Genomic DNA, 22,176 nt, shown 5'->3' with positions numbered 1-22,176 from the left:
ACTTTAGAAAGCTTAAAGTGACTTCCCAAAGGTGTGCTTCTGATCTTGGCATCTTTAAGGCTGAATCTCTCTAACACTTTCTCAATGTACTTCTCTTGAGATAGTGTCAAAGAACCATTATTTGGTTTGCAGCTCCTAAGTCTTTCATCTCAAATTCTTCAGACATTTGTTTCTTCAACTTTTTGATCTCTGACATGTCTGAACCGGCAATTAACATATCATCCACATAGAGTAGTAGAATGATATAAGAACCCTTAAACTTCTTAATGTAACAACAATGGTCATTGTCACATCTCTTGTAACCAACTCTTCCCATGAAGTTATCAAACTTCAAGTACCATTGTCTGGGCGCTTGTTTCAGACCATACAAACTCTTCTTCAATTTACACACCAAGTTTTCTTTGCCTTTAACCCGAAAACCTTCTGGTTGCGTCATGTAGATGTCTTCTTCTAGGTCACCATGTAGAAAACCTGTCTTGACATCTAGTTGCTCTAGATGCAAGCCCTCTGCTGCTACAATACCGAGAACAAGTCTGATGGTAGTCATCTTCACCACTGGAGAAAATATTTCATTGAAATCAATTCGCTCTTTCTGTTGAAATCCCTTGACTACTAATCTTGCTTTGTACCGTTTGGTACCATCATGTTCATCCTTGACCCTGAAAACCCATTTGTTCTGAAGAGCCTTCTTCCCAGATGGAAGCTTTATCAAGTGCCAGGTCTTGTTCTTCTCAAGCGACTTCATTTCATCTTTCATTGCAAGCTCCCACTGCAATGAATCTTTCAACACCATAGCTTCAGAGTAACACTGGGGTTCACCATTTTCTGTCAAAAGTATGTAGTTGACTGATGGTGAATACCTGTCTGGCGGTCTAGTGGCTCTAGACGACCTTCTTGGTTGAACTTGAGGTGTTTCTGGGGAGTTTGGAGTTGAAGGAATAGCTTCTTCTTCCTCCGAATCATTACTAGAATCATCCCCTAAGCTCCCACTGTCGCTTGACTCATTCCCATTTTCTGGAATGTCGACTAAAGCTTCTTTTCTTGTTTCACCACTTTCATTTAGAGTTCTATTCATTCTCTCAGCTACACCATTCTGCTGAGGAGTTCCAGGAACTGTCCTGATCATCTTTATCCCTTCCTTGGCACAATAGTCAGTGAACTGCTTGCTTATGTATTCACCACCATTGTCCGACTTTAAGCACTTTACCTTCAAATTAGTTTCATTTTCAACAGCAGATTTCCATATCTTAAAAGCATCAAATACACCAGATTTATGTTTAAGAAAATATACCCATACCTTGCGTGTTGAATCGTCGATGAAGGTAACATAGTATCTCGAGCCTCCTAGAGATGTAACTGAAGTTGGTCCATATACATCCGAGTGAACAAGCTCCAACTTCTGAGCTTTCGGTGTCCTCCCTGTCTTCACAAAAGTAACCCTCTTTTGTTTTCCAAGAACACAAGGTTCACAAAATTCAGTTTCCACTTTCTTCAAGTCTGGAAACTTTCCTTTCTGAGCCAACATCTTCAATCCCTTCTCGCTCATGTGTCCGAGTCGGTTGTGCCATAAATTTGATGGACTCGGACCGGTAGTCATTGCATGAACACCTTCAACAGAAACTTTTGCCATGTATAGAGTGCCTTTCTTCTTTCCTTTGGCAATCACTAAATTGCCTTTGATCACTTTCCATTGTCCACCCCTAAAGTGAACATTAAACCCTTCATCATCCAATTTACCAACTGAAATCAACTTTCTTCTCAAGTTAGGAATAACTCTGACATTTTTCAATGTCCATATAGTTCCTAATGAGGTCTTCAAGTCTACATCTCCAATACCTGTAATATCAAGCATTTGATCATCTGCTAAACGAACTTTACCAAAGTTACCTCTTCGTAGATTCTTGACCATATCTGGGCATGAGATAGCATGGAAAGAAGCACCCGAATCCATAATCCAAGATTCAACTGAATCTTCAACAGAACAGATGAGAGCATCACCTAATTCTTCCAAGCATACACTGTTTACTTCTTTCTTTGCAGCTGGTTTTGTACATTGGCTTCTAAAGTGACCTTTTTCTTTGCAGTTCCAACATTCAATGTCTTTTCTGTTCTTTGACTGTCCCCTTCTTCTAGACTTTGACCTACCTCGATTATGCCCTCTGTCATTCCTTCTTCCTCTATTTTCTGTGTGCAACAGAGAACTAGAACTGGAAGATTTTCCATTACTTCTCCTTCTAATGTCTTCATTCAAAATCAAGTCATGAATGTTATCAAACGTTAGCTTAGTAGCACCGGATGCGCTACTAACGGTTGTGACTGTGCCTGACCAACTGTCGGGCAAAGATGATAAAAGGAGCAAAGCTTGTACTTCATCTTCAAACTTTATTTCAACAGAGGCTAAACGAGAGATAATCGAATTGAACTCGTTTATGTGAGCGGTAACCGGCATGCCTTCCTTCATCTTGGTGTAAACCAATTGACGGATGAGAAACACCTTGTTTGAAGCAGATGGTTTCTCGTACATGTTGGACAAAGCTTTTAATATACTGTATGTAGTTGTTTCATTGACAACGTTATACGCAACGCTCTTTGCTAAAGAAAGCCTAACCACACCCAAAGCTTGCCTATCCAACAACTTCCATTCTTCATCGTACATGTCATCTGGTTGTTCGCCCAACATAGGCAAATGCAAACTTTTCTGATACAACAAGTCTTCAATTTGCATTTTCCAAAACCCATAATCACTACCATCAAACTTATCAATCTTGATTTTACTATCTTCTGCCATTTAAACAAATAATTACTAATTGCTACAAACCAAACCAAGTTCGTACCAAAAAATAATTATGCAAGCGGAAGCAATTAATAGAAACAAATACCTATCTGTTTCGTGCTTTAAAATGACAATGAACAAGTAGTAGTGAGTTATGACAACCTTTGTCAAGTTAAGGGGTTCTCTTTGCAGATAAGAGAAACTTGATTCTCTTAAAAGAAAAAAACTTGCTTTGAAGAATTGTTGGTTAAAAGTTGAAGGCGCGTGACTTTCTTCTTTATTCTTTCCCACACAAAGAATCTTTTCTTCAAAAAAAAAAAAAGAAATTCTTTTATAATCCCTATTTACTGAACTTCACGTTCATATCCACCCTTCACCTCCAAGAATGCCCTAGTCCCTTCTCCTCAAACCTTTCTGTCGTTTAAAAAAAACGATCAGCCCTTTGTCTTCGAACAAATTTCGGCAATAATCAGAAACGACGGGTCGCGATCTCCGGTGACTGATTTCGCGTTTGAACAGCCGGCAGTGGCTTCGGAATCGCAACGGCGATTCACCTGAGTGGGGCGGTGACGGCCTCTGATCGGAATCGTAGCGGCGGCCGGTGGCAGGTTACAAATGAAATCAGAGCCCTAGTTCCGATTACACTTCTGTCAGGTATCTTCTTCTTCACCTCGGTTGGTTCGTGTGAAACGATCAAGAGCCTGAGCTCTGATACCAGTTGTTAGGATCGGAGCACACACACGAACACGAGTCACACGCACGCTCAGCTCACAATCAAGAACACAAAGATTTATAATGGTTCGGTCCGGCTCTAACCTACGTCCACTCTCGGTAACTAGGAGGTTTTTAGTTATTTTGTGATACAATGATTACAATACAGATGGATCACTTATATAGAGATTGGATAAGAATTTGTCAAACAAGGAAATTAATGCTATAAAATTCAAATCAAATCTCACACTCCACAATAGGCTTTTAAGGCGCTTTCAAGTGTTCGGTTTTCCTCCCTGCTATAAAATTCAAGATATTTAAGATGATCAAATGGCTTAAACCGCAGCGGATTATCTTCATCAACAAACTCTTTTGGTGTTTCTATTATCCCTTCTAGAAATGAAAACTGCGCAATGGAATATCTACTTTCATTTCCATTCATCGTAACACGATGAAAAGGCGAATACAATCTTTCGTTACTCCATGCCTGATAAAAAAAAATGTGAAATCTTTAGATGTAGAATATGATAATATACATGTTGAATATGATAAATGCATAACCAACCATCGCTCCATCGCCTGACATGACTATGTATGATGACGGCTTAAGCTCAACTGTGAACCACTGGCCGTCCCTTGCTTTGACTTCTAAACCGTTGACTCCATTCTGATGCAAAACAGTGATGAAATCTTTGTCGGTATGAGGAACAAAGCCCATATTAGTTTCGTTTTTTTCTGGTGCTCGGTACTTCATGCCCCGACAAAGATACGTCACCATTTTCCTATGCGCATCTAAATATTTCTCTACGCCGTATGTTTCAAACACCATTCTTGTCACCATTTCTTCCAACTCAGCCACCAGCCTATTGTAAGCTAGCACCGTTGCACTAGTTAACATGAAAGTAAAGGTCAGGTAATGGGTCAAAACAAGTTCATGCTCAAACGGGTCAAAACGGGTTGATAATAAGGTAATTAAAGATGTTAGTTACCTGAAAGCTTCGTTTCCGTTGGGCCACATGACATCAACAAAACTTTTAACTCCATCATGGGTGTTAGAATAATCAAAGCCCATGCTTTCATAAAGAGGAATGAATGGTATTTGACCAACATATCCATACAAGGGCTTTGTTGACTTGTTTTGTACTTTAACTTCAGTAGGGAGATCAAACAAATCTTGTAAGCCCTTAAAAACTGCATCATTGAGGTCAGGAGTTACTTTATCAAACTCTGCTATAAAACAACCATATTGTTCAAGCGCACGAGTCGCTTCAATGGAAGTTGCTAGCCATGAGGTTGACCCGGGTTTCAAGTTTCTCTTGTTTGTGAAGTCGGTCGTTGGAAGTTTATGCATGTTTACGGTTGTTTTTACTGATCTTTGGTTGATTTAGGCTGTGAATGATGAAATGTACATTATACAAATTGGCCTATTTATAACACATCATGGTTCAAATGTCACACACTATTATTTAATACAGATTATGTTTGAATAAACAACAGGAAAATTCCAAATTTGATAATAGATTAATTATTGAAAGCCCATTTAGACCCACTAAAACAAAAGATCCGTTGTTCTTTGATCTTATATATATTGAATAAAATTAACAGTATTACAAGTAGATAAACAAAATAATGTATGAAATGAGAAAAACAATATCTATCTTTTCTGGAAATTGAAGGATCGAATGCAGTAAGCAAAGATGAAGGCGAAGAGCAGAACCAAGCCAACGTGGACACCCGCAACAGCCCCCAGAAAATCATGCTTGAAACCGAAATATCGATCCAAGTAATCTTTGATGCTTTCACTGTTGGCAAGTACATCCTCAAAGTCCCCGAACTGCGAAGCAATCAACCCGTAAATAGTCCATGCCAACGGGTTTCCCCACTAGTACCATCTCCACCACACAGAAATGCTCTATTTGATATAACCAATCACATTTTAGAACTAGAAAAAGTTTATAATTAAGTAAAAAAAATTAAAAATAAAAAAAGTCACTGAAACTTACGGGTCGTGGAATGATGAATCCCGAGAGGAGATTAAAGATTCCGTAGAACGAGGCAGCGATGATGGCAGCGATATTATTTAATATTTTTAAGTCTTGTCTTTTTCTTTTTGTCATGTTACCGCCTATCTCATAGATAAAAAGTCTGACGTGAAATGGTTTTAATCTGTTACAAATATCATTTGTTATCTGAATCGTGATACTAAAAAGCTAAGTTTTGCATATGGAAACTTTGTTCTTATTTCATAGTGCATTTCATTGTAGTTCTGAATTCGCGGCTTTCAAATAGCATGCAAGAGGTGTGAAAATGGACGGGTTGGATATGGGTCAAAACGGGCTAGGTTGGGTTTGCATAACTTTTTTGTCCAAATTTTAATATTTCCTTTATAGCTAATAACTGTGGGTTCAAGTCAAACATGTTAGGTTGCATTGTGTTGACGCACAAACACTTTTTGGTCCATTTTATATATGATTCACGCGTTAACTGTGATGAATGATTATAGAAACAATTGTTAGGATCGGAGCACACACACGAACACGAGTCACACGCACGCTCAACTCACAATCAAGCACACAAAGATTTATAGTGGTTCGGTCCGGCTCTGACCTACGTCCACTCTCGGTAACTAGGAGGTTTTTATTTCTTTTGTGATACAATGATTACAATACAGATGGATCACTTATATAGAGATTGGATAAGAATTTGTCAAACAAGGAAATTAATGTAGAAGAAGAAATAGATCAAGCACAGTTGTCTTCCGCCACTTCTTTTGACAGGCCACAAAACATGTTGCAGGTTTCCCACATGTTTTCTGTCGCTACTTTGACAAACCACAAGAGTGGCTTCACACTCAACAATCTCCCACTTGAAGCCACGGAACAATATTCACTTGTGCTTCAACTGTGCATCTGTATTTCTGTAAGAAACTTTAACTCATTCCAAGTTACCCGGCCTTCTCTTCAATTATCCTGAAGGCCAGTTGAAGCTATGCAAAGCTTCAACTTCTCTAAGGTGACAACCTTAGTCAACATATCAGCTGGATTCTCAGTTCCTTTGATCTTCTTTAACTTCAGAGTGCCATCACTGACTTGATCTCTGATAAAGTGATATCTCAATTGTATATGTTTCGTCTTTGAATGGAAGACAGGGTTCTTTGCAAGGTGTATTGCACTTTGATTGTCACAGAACAGTGCACAATCAACTTGTTCCTTGCCAGGCTCTTTGAGAAAATTCTTCAACCAAATAAGCTCTTTGCTTGCTTCAGCAACTGCCATATACTCCGCTTCTGTGGTTGATAGGGCAACACTTTTCTGAAGTTTGGACATCCAACTTACAGCAGTGCCTCCCACTGTGAAGACATACCCTGTGGTACTTTTGAATGACTCTTTACACCCACCAAGGTCAGCATCTGCAAAACCTTTCAGAATAACCTCTTTCCCTTTAAACTGCAATGCAACTTTTGAAGTTTCCTTTAAATATCTTAGCAGCCATTTAACTGCTTCCCAATGTTCTCTTCCCGGGTTGGACATAAACCGACTAACAACTCCCACTGCATGAGCAATGTATGGTCTCGTGCATACATGAGGCTACCAACTGCAGATGCATACGGAACTTTAGCCATTTCTGCTTTGTCTTCATCTGATTTGGGTGACTGAACTTTAGAAAGCTTAAAGTAACTTCCCAAAGGTGTGCTTCTGATCTTGGCATCTTTAAGGCTTGATGAAACAATGGTTAACCGGGCAGGGTTAACTCACTGGTCTCGTCAAGAAGGGTTAATCCCTTCCTCTCGAGGATCGCTGGCTGGTCACCGGTGGGTTGATCTCCTGCATAAGGAAACAAGCCGTGACTCGTAACAAGGAGGATGGGGTGGGGGGTGCTCCTTGTTACCACTCTCCAGCGTGAGAATCAGTAGTCTGCTTGGGAAGCAAAGTATGATAGTAGTAGTAGTGAGAGAGTTGTGAAGAGATACCTCAAACCTGGTTTGGGGTTGGTATTTATAGCCGAGGAGTGAAGGAGGAGGTGGATGGATAGACTGACGGCATGCTGCACCTTTGCAGGTGTGTCAGACATGTTGGTCGGGGAGGCGACGCCACGTCAGTCTGTCGCTTACGTAGTCCTGGCAGGCGGCTGCCATTGGTGCTACTTGCTCTGTGGTGTCAGGTCCACTTGATGAGTAGACATGGTGCGGTGCAAGCCGCATCGCTGTCTGCGGTAACTGTAGATGTTCCCGCGTCCTACTCCTCTGATCAAGAAATACGCGAGATGCGGTGCCAGGCCGCATCGTCGGCTGTGGTGACTGTTGCTGTTATCCAGCTTCTCTGTATTGATAGAAGTGTTCACCGGATGTGGTGCGGGGCCGCATCGCTGTGAATACTTCCGTTTTCATACACCAGATGCGGTGCCAGCCGCATCGCTATACCGTTCTCATATTCCAGGTAAGTCCTCCTCCATCACTGGACAGATTGGATTCAACCACTGTGTCGATGCGTTCCCGCACGGACATAAGTAGGTTGTTAGCTAGTGGGGGTTGATAAGGGTAATGGTCACTCGCGGTCGATGTTGACGCGAGATCTGGGACCATACCCCTTCAAGTCCCCCCAGTCTAGTGTTGCTGCCATATGCAAGTTGCATGTGGGAGTAGTACTGGACTATGGTGTTTAGAAGGTAGTTTGGAGTCTGGAGAAGATCCTAGGCCATGTGGATGGTCTTTGCTCTTTGTAAATCAAGCTGGAGATCTGGAAGGGTCATTTGATGCCTCTTCCGTACCGGTGAGAATGTTTCGTCTGATGCGAAATTCTCAGCCTCGGGTTGGGTGCCACCTGTTGGTGTGTCGAACCAACCTTGAGACCTTGCTGGGCGTATGCACAAACTTCGAACCAATCTCTGAGATGGTGGTTGAAGGTGTGCACAAACTTCGAACCAACCTTTGAGGTGGTGAATGAAGAAGAGAGTTTTCTGATGTTATGATTGGACATCAAATGATGATCCCTTTTGTGGGGTGTTCATGTTCTTCCAATTAGCTCTCTAGTAACCGCACGTCCTTTGCGGTTACCTCGTTTCTTGACATTGTTGGCCACGGTTGTGGGAACAATGTTGAGTACTTGCGTCATTGTTGGCCATGTTTGGTCGAACAATGTGATTCTGGATAATGGTCAAGTAAACATGGTCATAGGCATGGTAATGCCCACCATGGTTTATTCTATCCGTCTTACAAGTAGGGTAACAAAGTCATAAGCAGACTTGTTACCGCTTGTTCGACCGCTTGTTGTTCGACGAGATCTCGTATGATCATTGGGGATCTCGTCCGCATCTCTTCCTTAGCTACCTTCCTTCACGCTCCAATACCGAGGAGTTTTCCTTGAAGTAGTTTCGTTCCTCGATGTGAAGACTTAGTTGTGGCTCTTCCGTAGCAACCGTTTGCAGAAGCTATGGTTGTGTCCGCAGCGACTCATGAGTGTCTGCGGTTTTGTCACCCCATATTCGCTTGAAACGGGTGTGTTGCTCGGATGTGGCTCTTGAAAGATCAGGAGTCAGGGTTGCTGATGTGCGTACGCGTACATTCCCTTCCTTCTTCTCGTTAAAGAAGTTGTTTATGCACCCTCTGTGGTTGTGAACCGGACAGGAGGGATTTGAAGCTTGAAGAGAATGAAGGCAATGCGGTTTACCTGTTTCTGAGATGCGGTTCAGTACAAAGAACAACGCTGGTTCTGAGTATCTGACACACCTGTACGGGCTCGTGTGTGTCATCTCCGCATATTCCACGTGTACTCGTGGGTATGTGCGGACATGTTTATACCCCTTAACCATGGAAAGATATAATTTTTTGGCTATTTTATGGGGTATGTAAAAAAACGATATGCGGTATGGGTTATGGTGCGGTATACCAGAGAAACCGCATGCCGCTTGTGTTTGGATAATATTGTCGCTTTTTGTTGTACACGTGGCTGAGCGCACGTGTGAGTTGGTGGAAGTTGGTGAGATTTTCTGGCATGTGCTGAAATGAAAGGACAGTTGCACTGCCCGAGGTCATTAAATGCACTGTAGCAGGAGTGTAAACGTCTCCTTTGTCAGGCGCGTGGGCGGCCACGCGCGCGTGGTAACCGTCAGCGAAAAGGTCGCTTGACACGTGGTGCCGCGTAATTCGCTCTTTTTTGTACGTGATGATTCAGTTTCCATGCTGCATTTATTGCGGTGGGTATATAAGGGGAAACCGTTCGTGGTTTCCCCTCACTTGTTCAAAATTTAAAAAATTTTCGGTGAGAGAAACAATTTCCTCTTGTCTTCTCCGATAAGATTTTCTGAAATTCCGGTGAGGTAGTTTGAGTTTTGCCTTTAACCCGAAAACCTTCTGGTTGCATCATGTAGATGTCTTCTTCTAGGTCACCATGTAGAAAAGTTGTCTTGACATCTAGTTGCTCTAGATGCAAGCCTTCTGCTGCTACAATACTAAGAACAAGTCTGATGGTAGTCATCTTCACTACTGGAAAGAATATTTCATTGAAATCAATTCCCTCTTTCTGTTGAAATCCCTTGACTACTAATCTTGCTTTGTACCGTTTGGTACCATCATGTTCATCCTTGACCCTGAAAACTCATTTGTTCTGAAGAGCCTTCTTCCCAGATGGAAGCTTTATCAAGTGTCAGGTCTTGTTCTTCTCAAGCGACTTCATTTCATCTTTCATTGCAAGCTCCCACTGCAATGAATCTTTCAACCCCATAGCTTCAGAGTAACACTAGGGTTCACCATTTTCTGTCAAAAGGATGTAGTTGACTGATGGTGAGTACCTGTTTGGCGGTCTAGTGGCTCTAGACGACCTTCTTGGTTGAACTTGAGGTGTTTCTGGGGAGTTTGGAGTTGAAGGAGTAGCTTCTTCTTCCTCCGAATCATTACTAGAATCATCCCCTAAACTCCCACTGTCCCTTAACTCATTCCCATTTTCTGGAATGTCGACTAAAGCTTCTTTTCTTGTTTCACCACTTTCAAATTCAACATATTCTTTCTGAACTTCTGGTCCTTTGGTGTTTCTGTCTTTGTACAATTCGTTTTCCTTGAAGACGACATTCTTGCTTCTAATTACTTTTCTGCCTTCATTATCCCAAAGCCTGTAACCCATTTTTTCTGACCCATAACCAATGAATGTGCACTTCTTGGACTTTGAGTCTAGCTTATCCCTGTCACCAACTTCTAACAAATCGTAAGCACTGCAACCAAAGACTCTTAAGTGTTCGAGACTTACCTCATTTCCTTGCCACATTTCTTCTGGCAATTTGAAACCCAAGGGAACAGATGGTGAACGGTTAATCAAGTAGGCTGCAGTGTTAACTGCATCGGCCCATAATGTCTTGGGCATTCCGGCATTTAACCTCATGCTTCTAGCCCTCTCATTTAGAGTTCTATTCATTCTCTCAGCTACACCATTCTGCTGAGGAGTTCCAGGAACTGTCCTAATCATCTTTATCCCTTCCTTGGCACAATAGTCAGTGAACTGCTTGCTTATGTATTCACCACCATTGTCCGACTTTAAGCACTTTACCTTCAAATTAGTTTCATTTTCAACAGCAGATTTCCATATCTTAAAAGCATCAAATACACCAGATTTATGTTTAAGAAAATATAACCATACCTTGTGTGTTGAATCATCGATGAAGGTAACATTGTATCTCGAGCCTCCTAGAGATGTAACTGAAGTTGGTCTATATACATCCGAGTGAACAAGCTCCAACTTCTGAGCTTTCGGTGTCCTCCCTGTCTTCACAAAAGTAACCCTCTTATGTTTTCCAAGAACACAAGGTTCACAAAATTCAGTTTCCACTTTCTTCAAGTCTCGAAACTTTCCTTTCTGAGCCAACATCTTCAATCCCTTCTCGCTCATGTGTCCGAGTCGGTTGTGCCATAAATTTGATGGACTCGGACCGGTGGTCATTGCATGAACACCTTTAGCAGAAACTTCTGCCATGTATAGAGTGTCTTTCTTCTTTCCTTTGGCAATCACTAAATTGCCTTTGATCACTTTCCATTGTCCACCCCCAAAGTGAACATTAAACCCTTCATCATCCAATTTACCAACTGAAATCAACTTTCTTCTCAAGTTAGGAATAACCCTGACATTTTTCAATGTCCATATAGTTCCTAATGAGGTCTTCAAGTCTACATCTCCAATACCTGTAATATCAAGCATTTGATCATCTGCTAAACGAACTTTACCAAAGTTACCTGTTCGTAGATTCTTGACCATATCTGGGCATGAGATAGCATGGAAAGAAGCACCCGAATCCATAATCCAAGATTCAACTGAATCTTCAACAGAGCAGATGAGAGCATCACCTAATTCTTCCGAGGATACACTGTTTACTTCTTTCTTTGCAGCTGGTTTTGTACATTGGCTTTTAAAGTGACCTTTTTCTTTGCAATTCCAACATTCAACGTCTTTTCTATTCTTTGACTGACCCCTTCTTCTAGACTTTGACCTACCTCGATTATGCTCTCTGTCATTCCTTCTTCCTCTATTTTCTGTGTGCAACAGAGAACTAGAACTGGAAGATTCTCCATTACTTCTCCTTCTAATGTCTTCATTCAAAATCAAGTCACGAATGTTATCAAACGTTAGCTTAGTAGTACCGGATGCGTTACTAACGGCTGTGACTGTGCTTGACCAACTGTCGGGCAAAGATGATAAAAGGAGAAAAGCTTGTACTTCATCTTCAAACTTTATTTCAACGGAGGCTAAACGAGAGATAATCGAATTGAATTCGTTTATGTGAGCGGCAACCGGCATGCCTTCCTTCATCTTGGTGTTAACCAATTGACGGATGAGGAACACCTTGTTTGAAGCAGATGGTTTCTCGTACATGTTGGACAAAGCTTTTAATACACCGTATGTAGTTGTTTCATTGACAACGTTATACGCAACGCTCTTTGCCAAAGAAAGCCTAACCACACCCAAAGCTTGTCTATCCAACAACTTCCATTCTTCATCGTACATGTCATCTGGTTGTTCACCCAACATAGGCAAATGTAAACTTTTCTGATACAACAAGTCTTCAATTTGCATTTTCCAAAACCTATAATCACTACCATCAAACTTATCAATCTTGATTTTACTATCTTCTGCCATTTAAACAAATAATTACTAATTGCTACAAACAAAACCAAGTTCGTACCAAAAAATAATTATGCAAGCGGAAGCAATTAATAGAAACAAATACTTATCTGTTTCGTGCTTTAAAATGGCAATGAACAAGTAGTAGTGAGTTATGACAACCTTTGTCAAGTTGAGGGGTTCTCTTTGCAGATAAGAGAAACTTGATTCTCTTAAAAGAAAAAAACTTGCTTTGAAGAATTGTTGGTTAAAAGTTGAAGGCGCGTGACTTTCTTCTTTATTCTTTCCCACACAAAGAATCTTTTCTTCAAAAAAAAAAAAAAAAAAGAATTCTTTTATAATCCCTATTTACTGAACTTCACGTTCATATCCACCCTTCACCTCCAAGAATGCCCTGGTCCCTTCTCCTCAAACCTTTCTGTCGTTTAAAAAAAACGATCAGCCCATTGTCTTCGAACAAATTCCGGCGATAATCAGAAACGACGGGTCGCGATCTCCGGTGACTGATTTCGCGTTTGAACAGCCGGCAGTGGCTTCGGAATCGCAACGGCGATTCACCTGAGCGGGGCGGCGACGGCCTCTGATCGGAATCGTAGCGGCGGCGGTGGCAGGTTACAAATGAAATCAGAGCCCTAGTTCCGATTACACTTCTGTCAGGTATCTTCTTCTTCACCTCTGTTGGTTCGTGTGAAACGATCAAGAGCCTGAGCTCTGATACCAGTTGTTAGGATCGGAGCACACACACGAACACGAGTCACATGCACGCTCAGCTCACAATCAAGAACACAAAGATTTATAGTGGTTCGGTCCGGCTCTGACCTACGTCCACTTTTCACACTCAACACATACTTCATATATGATACATACAGTACAAAGGTAACATAAAACTTATTAGACACACCTTAATAACATCAAGATCAAACCACTCAGATGAAAATCAAATCTCACACTCCACAATAGGCTTTTAAGGCACTTTCAAGTGTTCGGTTTTCCTCCCTGCTATAAAATTCAAGATATTTAAGATGATCAAATGGCTTAAACCGCAGCGGATTATCTTCATCAACAAACTCTTTTGGTGTTTCTATTATCCCTTCTAGAAATGAAAATTGCGCAATGGAATATCTACTTTCATTTCCATTCATCGTAACACGATGAAAAGGCGAATACAATCTTTCGTTACTCCATGCCTGATAAAAAAAAATGTGAAATCTTTAGATGTAGAATATGATAATATACATGTTGAATATGATAAATGCATAACCAACCATCGCTCCATCGCCTGACATGACTATGTATGATGAAGGCTTAAGCTCAACTGTGAACCACTGGCCGTCCCTTGCTTTGACTTCTAAACCGTTGACTCCATTCTGATGCAAAACAGTGATGAAATCTTTGTCGGTATGAGGAACAAAGCCCATATTAGTTTCGTTTTTCTCTGGTGCTCGGTACTTCATGCCCCGACAAAGATACGTCACCATTTTCCTATGCGCGTCTAAATATTTCTCTACGCCGTATGTTTCAAACACCATTCTTGTCACCATTTCTTCCAACTCAGCCACCAGCCTATTGTAAGCTAGCACCGTTGCACTAGTTAACATGAAAGTAAAGGTCAGGTAATCGGTCAAAACAAGTTCATGCTCAAACGGGTTGATAATAAGGTAATTAAGGATGTTAGTTACCTGAAAGCTTCGTTTCCGTTGGGCCACATGACATCAACAAAACCTTTAACTCCATCATGGGTGTTAGAATAATCAAAGCCCATGCTTTCATAAAGAGGAATGAATGGTATTTGACCAACATATCCATACAAGGGCTTTGTTGACTTGTTTTGTACTTTAACTTCAGTAGGGAGATCAAACAAATCTTGTAAGCCCTTAAAAACTGCATCATTGAGGTCAGGAGTTACTTTATCAAACTCTGCTATAAAACAACCATATTGTTCAAGCGCACGCGTCGCTTCAATGGAAGTTGCTAGCCATGAGGTTGATCCAGGTTTCAAGTTTCTCTTCTTTGTGAAGTCGATCGTCGGAAGTTTATGCATGTTTACGGTTGTTTTTACTGATCTTTGGTTGATTTAGGCTATGAATGATGAAATGTACATTATACAAATTGGCCTATTTATAACACATCATGGTTCAAATGTCACACACTATTATTTAATTTAATACAGATTATGTTTGAATAAACAACAGGAATATTCCAAATTTGATAATAGATTAATTATTGGATAAGCATAACATATATATTGAATAAAATTAACAGTATTACAAGTAGATAAACAAAATAATGTATGAAATGTGAAAAAACAATATCTATCTTTTCTGGAAATTGAAGGATCGAATGCAGTAAGCAAAGATGAAGGCGAAGAGCAGAACCAAGCCAACGTGGACACCCGCAACAGCCCCCAGAAAATCATGCTTGAAACCGAAATATCGATCCAAGTAATCTTTGATGCTTTCACCGTTGGCAAGTACATCCTCAAAGTCCCCGAACTGCGAAGCAACCAACCCGTAAATAGTCCATGCCAACGGGTTACCCCAGTAGTACCATCTCCACCACACAGGAATGCTCTGTTGATATAATCAATCACATTTTAGAACTAGAAAAAGTTTATAATTTAGTAAAAAAATAAAAATTAAAAAAGTCAGTGAAACTTACGGGTCGTGGAATGATGAATCCCGAGAAGAGATTGAAGATTCCGTAGAACGAGGCTGCGATGATGGCAGCGATATTGGCGTTGGGGGTGATGGCGACGGTCATCATACCGTAATAGGTCATGTAGAGGAAGCAGCACAGTTGGAAAAACAAGTACCAAAAGAATTTAGCAGCGGTCCACTCGAACCCGATCATGGAGTAGACGATGACACTGTACACCACTGTTTGCGCCAACACGTATGGGATTTCGACCAAAACCTGAGCAAAAGCATACGGCAAAGCAGAATACATTCCGGCGGCTCTTTCTCTGTAGAAGACAGTTCGTTCAACATCTACAACGGGTTGAACCGCTGACGCGTTCTGGATTCCTAAGAAGAGACACGCTGCATACATTGAACCCATCGCGTTCATCAGATCTTGTTGGGTACTCCTGAAAAAACAAAACTCGGTTAATCATCTGTTACTTTTAGAATAGTCGAAGGGTTATACAACGGTGCTTACTTTTTGCCGCCGAGATCCCAAAACATGGTACCGAACACAGCTGCAATGAAGGTGGTGAACACGAAACGTACGGCAGTGTATGGCGGGTTACGCCAGTACGACCACCGTTGTTTCCAGAGACACGCTACACACTGGACGAGGAAAGACTGTGAGTATTGAGTTGGGTAGAACAGATCTTTGGTTCCGGGGCGTGGTACGCTTAATTCAGCAATCATGGCTTTGTTTCTCCTGCAAAATCGATAAAAATACAAAAATAAGATAACTTTTCAAGAAAAAGATTGTCAAATTCGCAGTGATGGATCGTGCACTCACTTGTAAAGTTCAGAGTTCCTGTAGATTTCAGTGAAGTCAACTCCAAGTGCGAGTTCTTGTGCTGTAGTGCTGACTTCCAACATCCATGTTGCAGGGTTGTATCCGTCTTTAATCTTACTTACACCATCGATGGCCTCAAAGTACTCAATCAATTCGCAAGAATGCCGACCTACGGGTCCCACATACAGCTCTTGTCCACCTCTTTTCATCAAGAACAACTCATCAAAAGCTTCAAAAATGTCGATGCTTGGTTGATGAATGGTGCAAACAACTGTTCTTCCTGTGTCCACCGTGTTCCTAACCGTCCTCATAACAATAGCAGCAGCCCTAGCATCTAGCCCAGAGGTTGGCTCATCCATAAAGATTATGGACGGGTTTGCCACGAGCTCAACCGCTATCGTTAACCTTTTTCTCTGTTCCGTTGAGAGTCCGTTAACACCCGGTAGCCCCACTAGTGCATCCTTTATTGGGTTTAGTTCCACAAGGTCCATAACCTCATCAACAAACATCTGTATAACAAAAGCATTCAGGCTTAAAAAAACCCGCAAATAATAGCTTTTCTTAAACGGTCTTGTTGAGCACGGGTATATAACTAAAACTAACCTTTCTCTTGTGCTCATCGACATCTGATGCTAACCTGAGCCATGCTGAGTAAAGCAAAGACTCGTAGACAGTTACATGAGGCGAATGGATGTCGTTTTGCTCACAATAACCAGAAATCCGGGCAAATGTTTCTTGTTTTTTCGGATACCCGGAAATCCTGACATCACCCTCGATATAGCCGCCTGTTTTTCGACCCGCTAACACGTCCATAAGAGTAGTTTTCCCAGCACCACTTACACCCATTAGAGCTGTGAGAACACCTGGCCTGAAAGCCCCACTAACGCCCTTAAGTAGCAGTAATCGGTCTTCAGTCACCCCTTGATCTTTCATTTCCTAAATATTATTCATAAGTCGATCAGTAAAAGTAGATGCGAAATTATTGACCCCGTTGCTACTAAATGAATTGGCTTTGTGGTCCGTTTCATTTTATTAAATAACGTTACCTGTGGCATATCGACAGAGTATTTGACGTCATCAAAAGTGATTGAATGTGGCTCAAATGGAAGGATCATTCCTTTCTTGTTTTGACTTCCCTCATTATTCCTAGACGTTAATTCAACGGCTGCATCACTTTCATCCTCTTCTGATACATTGGCTTGAGCTTTTCCATAAGCTATAGAAGCAGAAAACCAATGTTACAAAATGACATCTAGATAAGATTCGATATTAAAAAAAAAAGATTAAAAAGAAAACTCACGATTGAGGAAGGCGAGAGACAAAGCAAAACAGACATTGAAGACGAGAATAAATCCAAGTAAGGCGGCGAGTGCGATCCAATACCAATAAGCTTCTGCAAAGAACCCTCTTCCTGTGATAGAAAACTTCCCAACCGTTGAACCGTTCAAAGGCTACATACGACACAAGAAAACATTTTAAAACGTTAACCCAAAGAAAAGTACTTGCCATCTGTAAATATAACAAAGCTTCATGTGACTTACTGTTCTCCAAGTATGGCCAAGAAACTCGTTAACGGCTATTCCATTCAATGCATACATCATGGGAGATGACCAATATCCCCATATCCACCAACCCTTGACATCATCTGCAATGAGAAAAACCGTACGTTTGTTGGTTGACAAAAACAAACCAAAGTATTCAAGTTTGTATGTTTCTGAACTATAGTATAATACCTCGTGTAAGGATAAAACCACTCAAAGCGAACACTAAGAGAATTGCAAATGAACCAAACGTGTTTGCAATGATCATGTTCCTACCCATTGCTCCAATGAACCGAAACAATCCAGAAGCCATTTGGTTAACAAGCAACAGTATAAGGTAATGTTTTAAGAATCTGCAAGATTTTGAAAAAAAAAAAAATGAATTAGTAAATAAAAAATTAAAAAGACAGATGTTTCTTTTCAATTAGTATTGAAATGTAGGTGGTACCGTGTGACATTAGGATCAAATCCCATGACATAGTAAGTGATAAATGTCCAAACAGCAGCTTCAAGAAACGAAATGGGAATCTTTATGATCCATGATGGAAGAGCATACGCCCACGAGGGGTAAAAAAGGAAATTCCGTTGCTTGTAGAAAACAGGAAGTTTTGCGATGGTCATTGAAATCTCAGACATCCCGTTAAACATAATCATGGTAACTCCAAAAAATAAAGCACCCATATACAACCCTCCATCGTCTAGATCCCTTTTATGCATCTCGGTTCTGAAAAACACCGTCATAGCAATGAACGCCATGACGGATAGCTGAAAACAACCAAGGAAAAGAGCAGTAATTTGTCAGAAAGATTACGGAAAAATAAAAAATTTAGAGCAAGATTACAATAATATAATACTTACTTGGAACAATTTGAATATATAAACAAAGGAGTTTCTTTTCATGAGCAGTATTTCTCTGTCTGTGCAAGCTTTCAAGAGTTCTGTACTGTTCAAGCCATATTTTTCGGTTGTGAGAGCAGCAGGGTGGCTTTTACTTTTGTCAAACGGGGTCGAGATATCGTTTGCTATTTTTCTTCCGACGTGAAATGATTGGAACGCTTCTGCAAATTCCTTTGATGTCACGAATCTATAAGGCTCGTCTCTTCTCATCCAGTATTGTTCTTGATCTTTCTTTGATGTCACCTGTAACACCATTCCAACATCACAAGGTTAAAATGGTCATTTACAGTCATTCAGTTATCAGACAGCACAAATAAAAAGTAAAAACAATACTTACTTCTTGCAAGAAATCAGCAACGCCTTTTCTTTCCGGGCATTTGAATCCCATTGATTCGAAAAACTCGAGAACATTTTCACGTGGGCCTTGATATACAATCTTGCCATCAGTCAAGAGTATAATGTCATCAAACAAATCGTACGTTTCTGGTGCGGGCTGAAGGAGTGAAATGACAGCAGTACCCTCAAGGATGTGAAGAAACTGTTTAAGTGAATTCACAATCTGATAAGTTGTAGAACTATCCAACCCTGTGGATATCTCATCCATAAGAAGAACCTTTGACGGTCCCACTATCATTTCACCGGTTGTCACACGTTTCTTTTGTCCACCCGATATTCCCCTTATCATTTGATCTCCTACCATGGTGTCTGCACAGATGTCCAACCCTAACAGCTGCAAGAAAAACCTTTTTTTTTTAACTGGAGTTTTTAATACTAGAGGTGTCAAACGGGTCAAAAATCATACTACTAAACATGTCTTAAAATATATAGCCTGCTAAATCATTCTGTTCAAAATATTAGATTATTACTGAAATTATATAAATTTTATTTTTGACACAGATAATTTTCATCAATCGTACCTTGAGAGTATAATCTGTGACCACACTAGCTTCTTGACCTTTGGTAGCAGCAGCCTGAATAACAGCAAAACAACGATTATGATTTGGAATTCCATTTATGAAGGGCTCAAAATGCATGTAAATGATTTCTTTCTTACCTTCATGAAGACATCGATATCGGGATCGGGCTTTATGTTTGCATCTCTTTCTCTTCTAGATAACTCTGCTAACATATCTGCAAATTTCTAGTGTTAAACAAAACTCTAGAACTTCAATAAGAAGTATGAAATCTAAACAATCACAAACTAACCATAACGCGATCCAACGCCTTGACATCTAGCAGAAAAAGCCAGTGTTTCTCTAACAGTCATTTCTCCAATATGGACATCGTTTTGACTGATATAAGCAGAAGTTCTTTCTGGTACAAACTCATGTAACTCATGCCCGTTGTATGTTACCTTACCCGTACTCTACATTTACAAACACAAGCTATTTAAAATTCTATAAACTGGAGATGACAAAGTAGCGAAATGTATTGATTTCTGTATTTTTTTTTTCAAGGTTAATAAATTTCTAAGATTTTTAGTATCTCTAATTTACCGTAAGTTCCTTTGCGAGTGTTCCAGCCAAAGCCAACAAGAGGGTTGTCTTCCCAGAGCTTGGAGGACCCAAAAGTAATGTCATTCTACAAATATTTTATACGCGGATTAGAACTAGTATTTGGAAATTAGCCATATTCATGGGGCATAATGTTACTACCTTCTAGGCTTAATGACACCGCTGACATCATCAAGGATAGTTATATGCTTTTTCGAATTCGGAAGTAAGTGAAATAAGCTCAATAGCCCCTACAAGAAGACATAATAAACATATTAGAAATTTTGAATCTCTTAAGAATATGGAAACATACATACATGTCTATTGAAGTTGGTTTCTTTTACTTAATTACCTCAAAAATATCAATATGAAAGTTTATAAAACTCGGTAAGGCTCGGCTTCCTGTATTAACATCAGCCTCCACAGTCACATGCTCAAATTTCACTTCAATTGTTGGCAACTCAATCCCAACTCTACAAACATTTCAGATCAAACCCATTAATTAACCAATGATCAATACTTTAAAAACCAAACTATAATAAAACGAAAAACGAAAAATGAATTACCTATCGAGCCTGCGCCTGAGCTTCAACAAGAACTTCTCATTATCTTCATCAGCAACTTTAACAAGTCTGTCAAGTAAATGCTTCCTATCTTCTACTCCAAGATTATCTATATCAACTTCATTAGACGGTCCAGTTGATCCAAAGAGTAAACCCTTTCTCAACCGATCGAAAGTCGGCAGCTTTTCAAGAGAAGCCCATTTCAGAGCCTCTTCATCATCTTCCTCACGTGAAGACTTTGAGAAAACATCCATACCAGAACTCCTCCATACAGAAGTACTTCCAGATCTTAAACTTGTGTTACTAACTGCTCTTAAACTTCCTAATCTTATACTATTAGCAGCTTTATATATGTCACTTCCATCCATTATTATTGCAATCAAAACTCACCAAACCAAATATTGGTAGTAAATAATAATCAAAAAAAATCTTTGTGGGTCTTGTTGTTTAATCCAAGAAACCCTTGAATTCGCCAAAAAGAATCCAACTTTAATCTTGAATTTTGCGAAAATCTTTGTTTGTGGGTATTGTTCTTTAGGCAAAGAAAACCTTGAGTTCGTCTAAAAGAATCGAAATTTGTTGTTGGGTGGGTATTCACCGAATGATTGTAAAACGAAATGGGTTTTTTTTTTTTTTTTTTTTTTTGTGCTCTCTTTTCTTGTAGATGAAAGAGAGGTAGAAATGTGTGTTTTGCAGATACTTTTTCTTTGTGCAGAGTTATGATATTTATAGTAAGAAGAAGGTAGAGAAGTATCTGTTTGAAAAGTTGACAAGTTTGATTTTTTAAAAGATTGGTCAAAGTAGAGAGAGGAAGTGGGGAAGAAAGAGCACTACACCAACCGCTTTGAAACTGTTTTCTCTAATTGCAATAGTGTTCTGATTTATACCGGTTAATTGACATTTTGATCTTAACCATTTAATGTTTTAACCGATTATTTTTTTTAACTAGCCTGATTAATTGTTTTAACTGATTTGGTTAATTAACCAGTTATTTTAGGTTAATAGCCAGTTTTTTTTTTTTTTTTTTTTTTTGAATTTTTTTTCAGTTAACTGGTCTACCGCTTAAAGAACCGGTTAATGACCTTTTCAGTTAACTGGTCTATCGCTTAAAGAACCGGTTAATGACCAGTTACTAAACTAAATATTTATAACCGGTTACTAACATACGGTTAAAAATAACCACTAACTGGTTATTCCTCGAGCAGTTATTAACCGGTTATGATTTTGGTTAATAACCAGTTACGGTTAATTAACCGGTTATTTTATGCACCTCTAAGCCTAGTGGTATCTTTGGGATGTGACAAGGTTTAGGAACTATTAGGTCTTGTGTTTGATTCTTACAAGAGGGTTTTTCTTAGATTTATTTGGTTTCCTTCTGAATTGATGTATAGACATTACTGCCTAGTGGAATGGATATGATCAAGTGGTTCTGCTGGCATCTTGGGGGTGAGATAAGGGTTAGAAACTATTAACATATTAGGTCATGGGTTCGATTCTCAAAGTTTTTTTCAAATTTATTATGTTTTCTCCGAAATTGATGTGTCATGTATTCAAATTTGCCGTTCAAAAAAAAAAAAAAAAAAAAAGTGTAGATACAGTCCTTAGACTATTATTGCTGGAATCTTATTC

At 39.9% G+C, this 22,176-nt stretch overlaps 3 protein-coding genes across 3 annotated transcripts; all 3 read right to left on the bottom strand.

Moving 5' to 3' along the window:
- Window positions 1-3,698: 3,698 nt before the first annotated feature.
- Window positions 3,699-4,850, bottom strand: LOC110880090 (probable 2-oxoglutarate-dependent dioxygenase AOP1.2). The gene is made up of 3 exons (XM_022128654.2): window positions 4,474-4,850; window positions 4,050-4,371; window positions 3,699-3,971 (listed from the first exon to the last, which is right to left on the bottom strand). The coding sequence occupies exons 1-3, from the start codon at window positions 4,833-4,835 to the stop codon at window positions 3,729-3,731; spliced, it is 927 nt and encodes a 308-aa protein (XP_021984346.1). The 5' UTR covers window positions 4,836-4,850; the 3' UTR covers window positions 3,699-3,728.
- An 8,427-nt stretch (window positions 4,851-13,277) lies between these two features.
- Window positions 13,278-14,641, bottom strand: LOC110880089 (probable 2-oxoglutarate-dependent dioxygenase AOP1.2). Its single transcript, XM_022128652.2, has 3 exons — window positions 14,265-14,641; window positions 13,851-14,172; window positions 13,278-13,772 (listed from the first exon to the last, which is right to left on the bottom strand). Exons 1-3 carry the CDS (start codon window positions 14,624-14,626, stop codon window positions 13,530-13,532), a joined length of 927 nt encoding a protein of 308 aa, XP_021984344.1. The 5' UTR covers window positions 14,627-14,641; the 3' UTR covers window positions 13,278-13,529.
- Window positions 14,642-14,805: 164 nt separating this feature from the next.
- Window positions 14,806-21,237, bottom strand: LOC110880086 (pleiotropic drug resistance protein 1). The gene is made up of 19 exons (XM_022128650.2): window positions 20,551-21,237; window positions 20,337-20,457; window positions 20,147-20,235; window positions 19,988-20,072; window positions 19,698-19,857; window positions 19,546-19,622; window positions 19,409-19,462; window positions 18,829-19,221; window positions 18,453-18,734; window positions 18,043-18,359; window positions 17,787-17,947; window positions 17,595-17,698; window positions 17,354-17,504; window positions 17,100-17,269; window positions 16,657-16,989; window positions 16,054-16,562; window positions 15,742-15,969; window positions 15,244-15,670; window positions 14,806-15,155 (listed from the first exon to the last, which is right to left on the bottom strand). Exons 1-19 carry the CDS (start codon window positions 20,913-20,915, stop codon window positions 14,898-14,900), a joined length of 4,284 nt encoding a protein of 1,427 aa, XP_021984342.1. The 5' UTR covers window positions 20,916-21,237; the 3' UTR covers window positions 14,806-14,897.
- Window positions 21,238-22,176: the final 939 nt, after the last annotated feature.

The sequence above is a fragment of the Helianthus annuus genome, chromosome 9 (genome assembly GCF_002127325.2).
Source record: "Helianthus annuus cultivar XRQ/B chromosome 9, HanXRQr2.0-SUNRISE, whole genome shotgun sequence".
Lineage (NCBI taxonomy): Eukaryota > Viridiplantae > Streptophyta > Magnoliopsida > Asterales > Asteraceae > Helianthus > Helianthus annuus.
This window is presented reverse-complemented; position numbering and strand designations above follow the sequence as displayed.

Coding starts and splice junctions, on each gene's coding strand:
- LOC110880089 (XM_022128652.2), bottom strand. CDS start 14,626: ATGCATAAACTTCCGACGATCGACTTCACAAAGAAGAGAAACTTGAAA. Junction 14,173..14,264: donor AACGGAAACGAAGCTTTCAG/GTAACTAACATC, acceptor CATGTTAACTAG/TGCAACGGTGCTAGCTTACA. Junction 13,773..13,850: donor TGTCAGGCGATGGAGCGATG/GTTGGTTATGCA, acceptor TTTTTTTATCAG/GCATGGAGTAACGAAAGATT.
- LOC110880086 (XM_022128650.2), bottom strand. CDS start 20,915: ATGGATGGAAGTGACATATATAAAGCTGCTAATAGTATAAGATTAGGA. Junction 19,858..19,987: donor CACTCGCAAAGGAACTTACG/GTAAATTAGAGA, acceptor TTGTAAATGTAG/AGTACGGGTAAGGTAACATA. Junction 16,990..17,099: donor ACTCTGTCGATATGCCACAG/GTAACGTTATTT, acceptor AATAATATTTAG/GAAATGAAAGATCAAGGGGT.
- LOC110880090 (XM_022128654.2), bottom strand. CDS start 4,835: ATGCATAAACTTCCAACGACCGACTTCACAAACAAGAGAAACTTGAAA. Junction 4,372..4,473: donor AACGGAAACGAAGCTTTCAG/GTAACTAACATC, acceptor CATGTTAACTAG/TGCAACGGTGCTAGCTTACA. Junction 3,972..4,049: donor TGTCAGGCGATGGAGCGATG/GTTGGTTATGCA, acceptor TTTTTTTATCAG/GCATGGAGTAACGAAAGATT.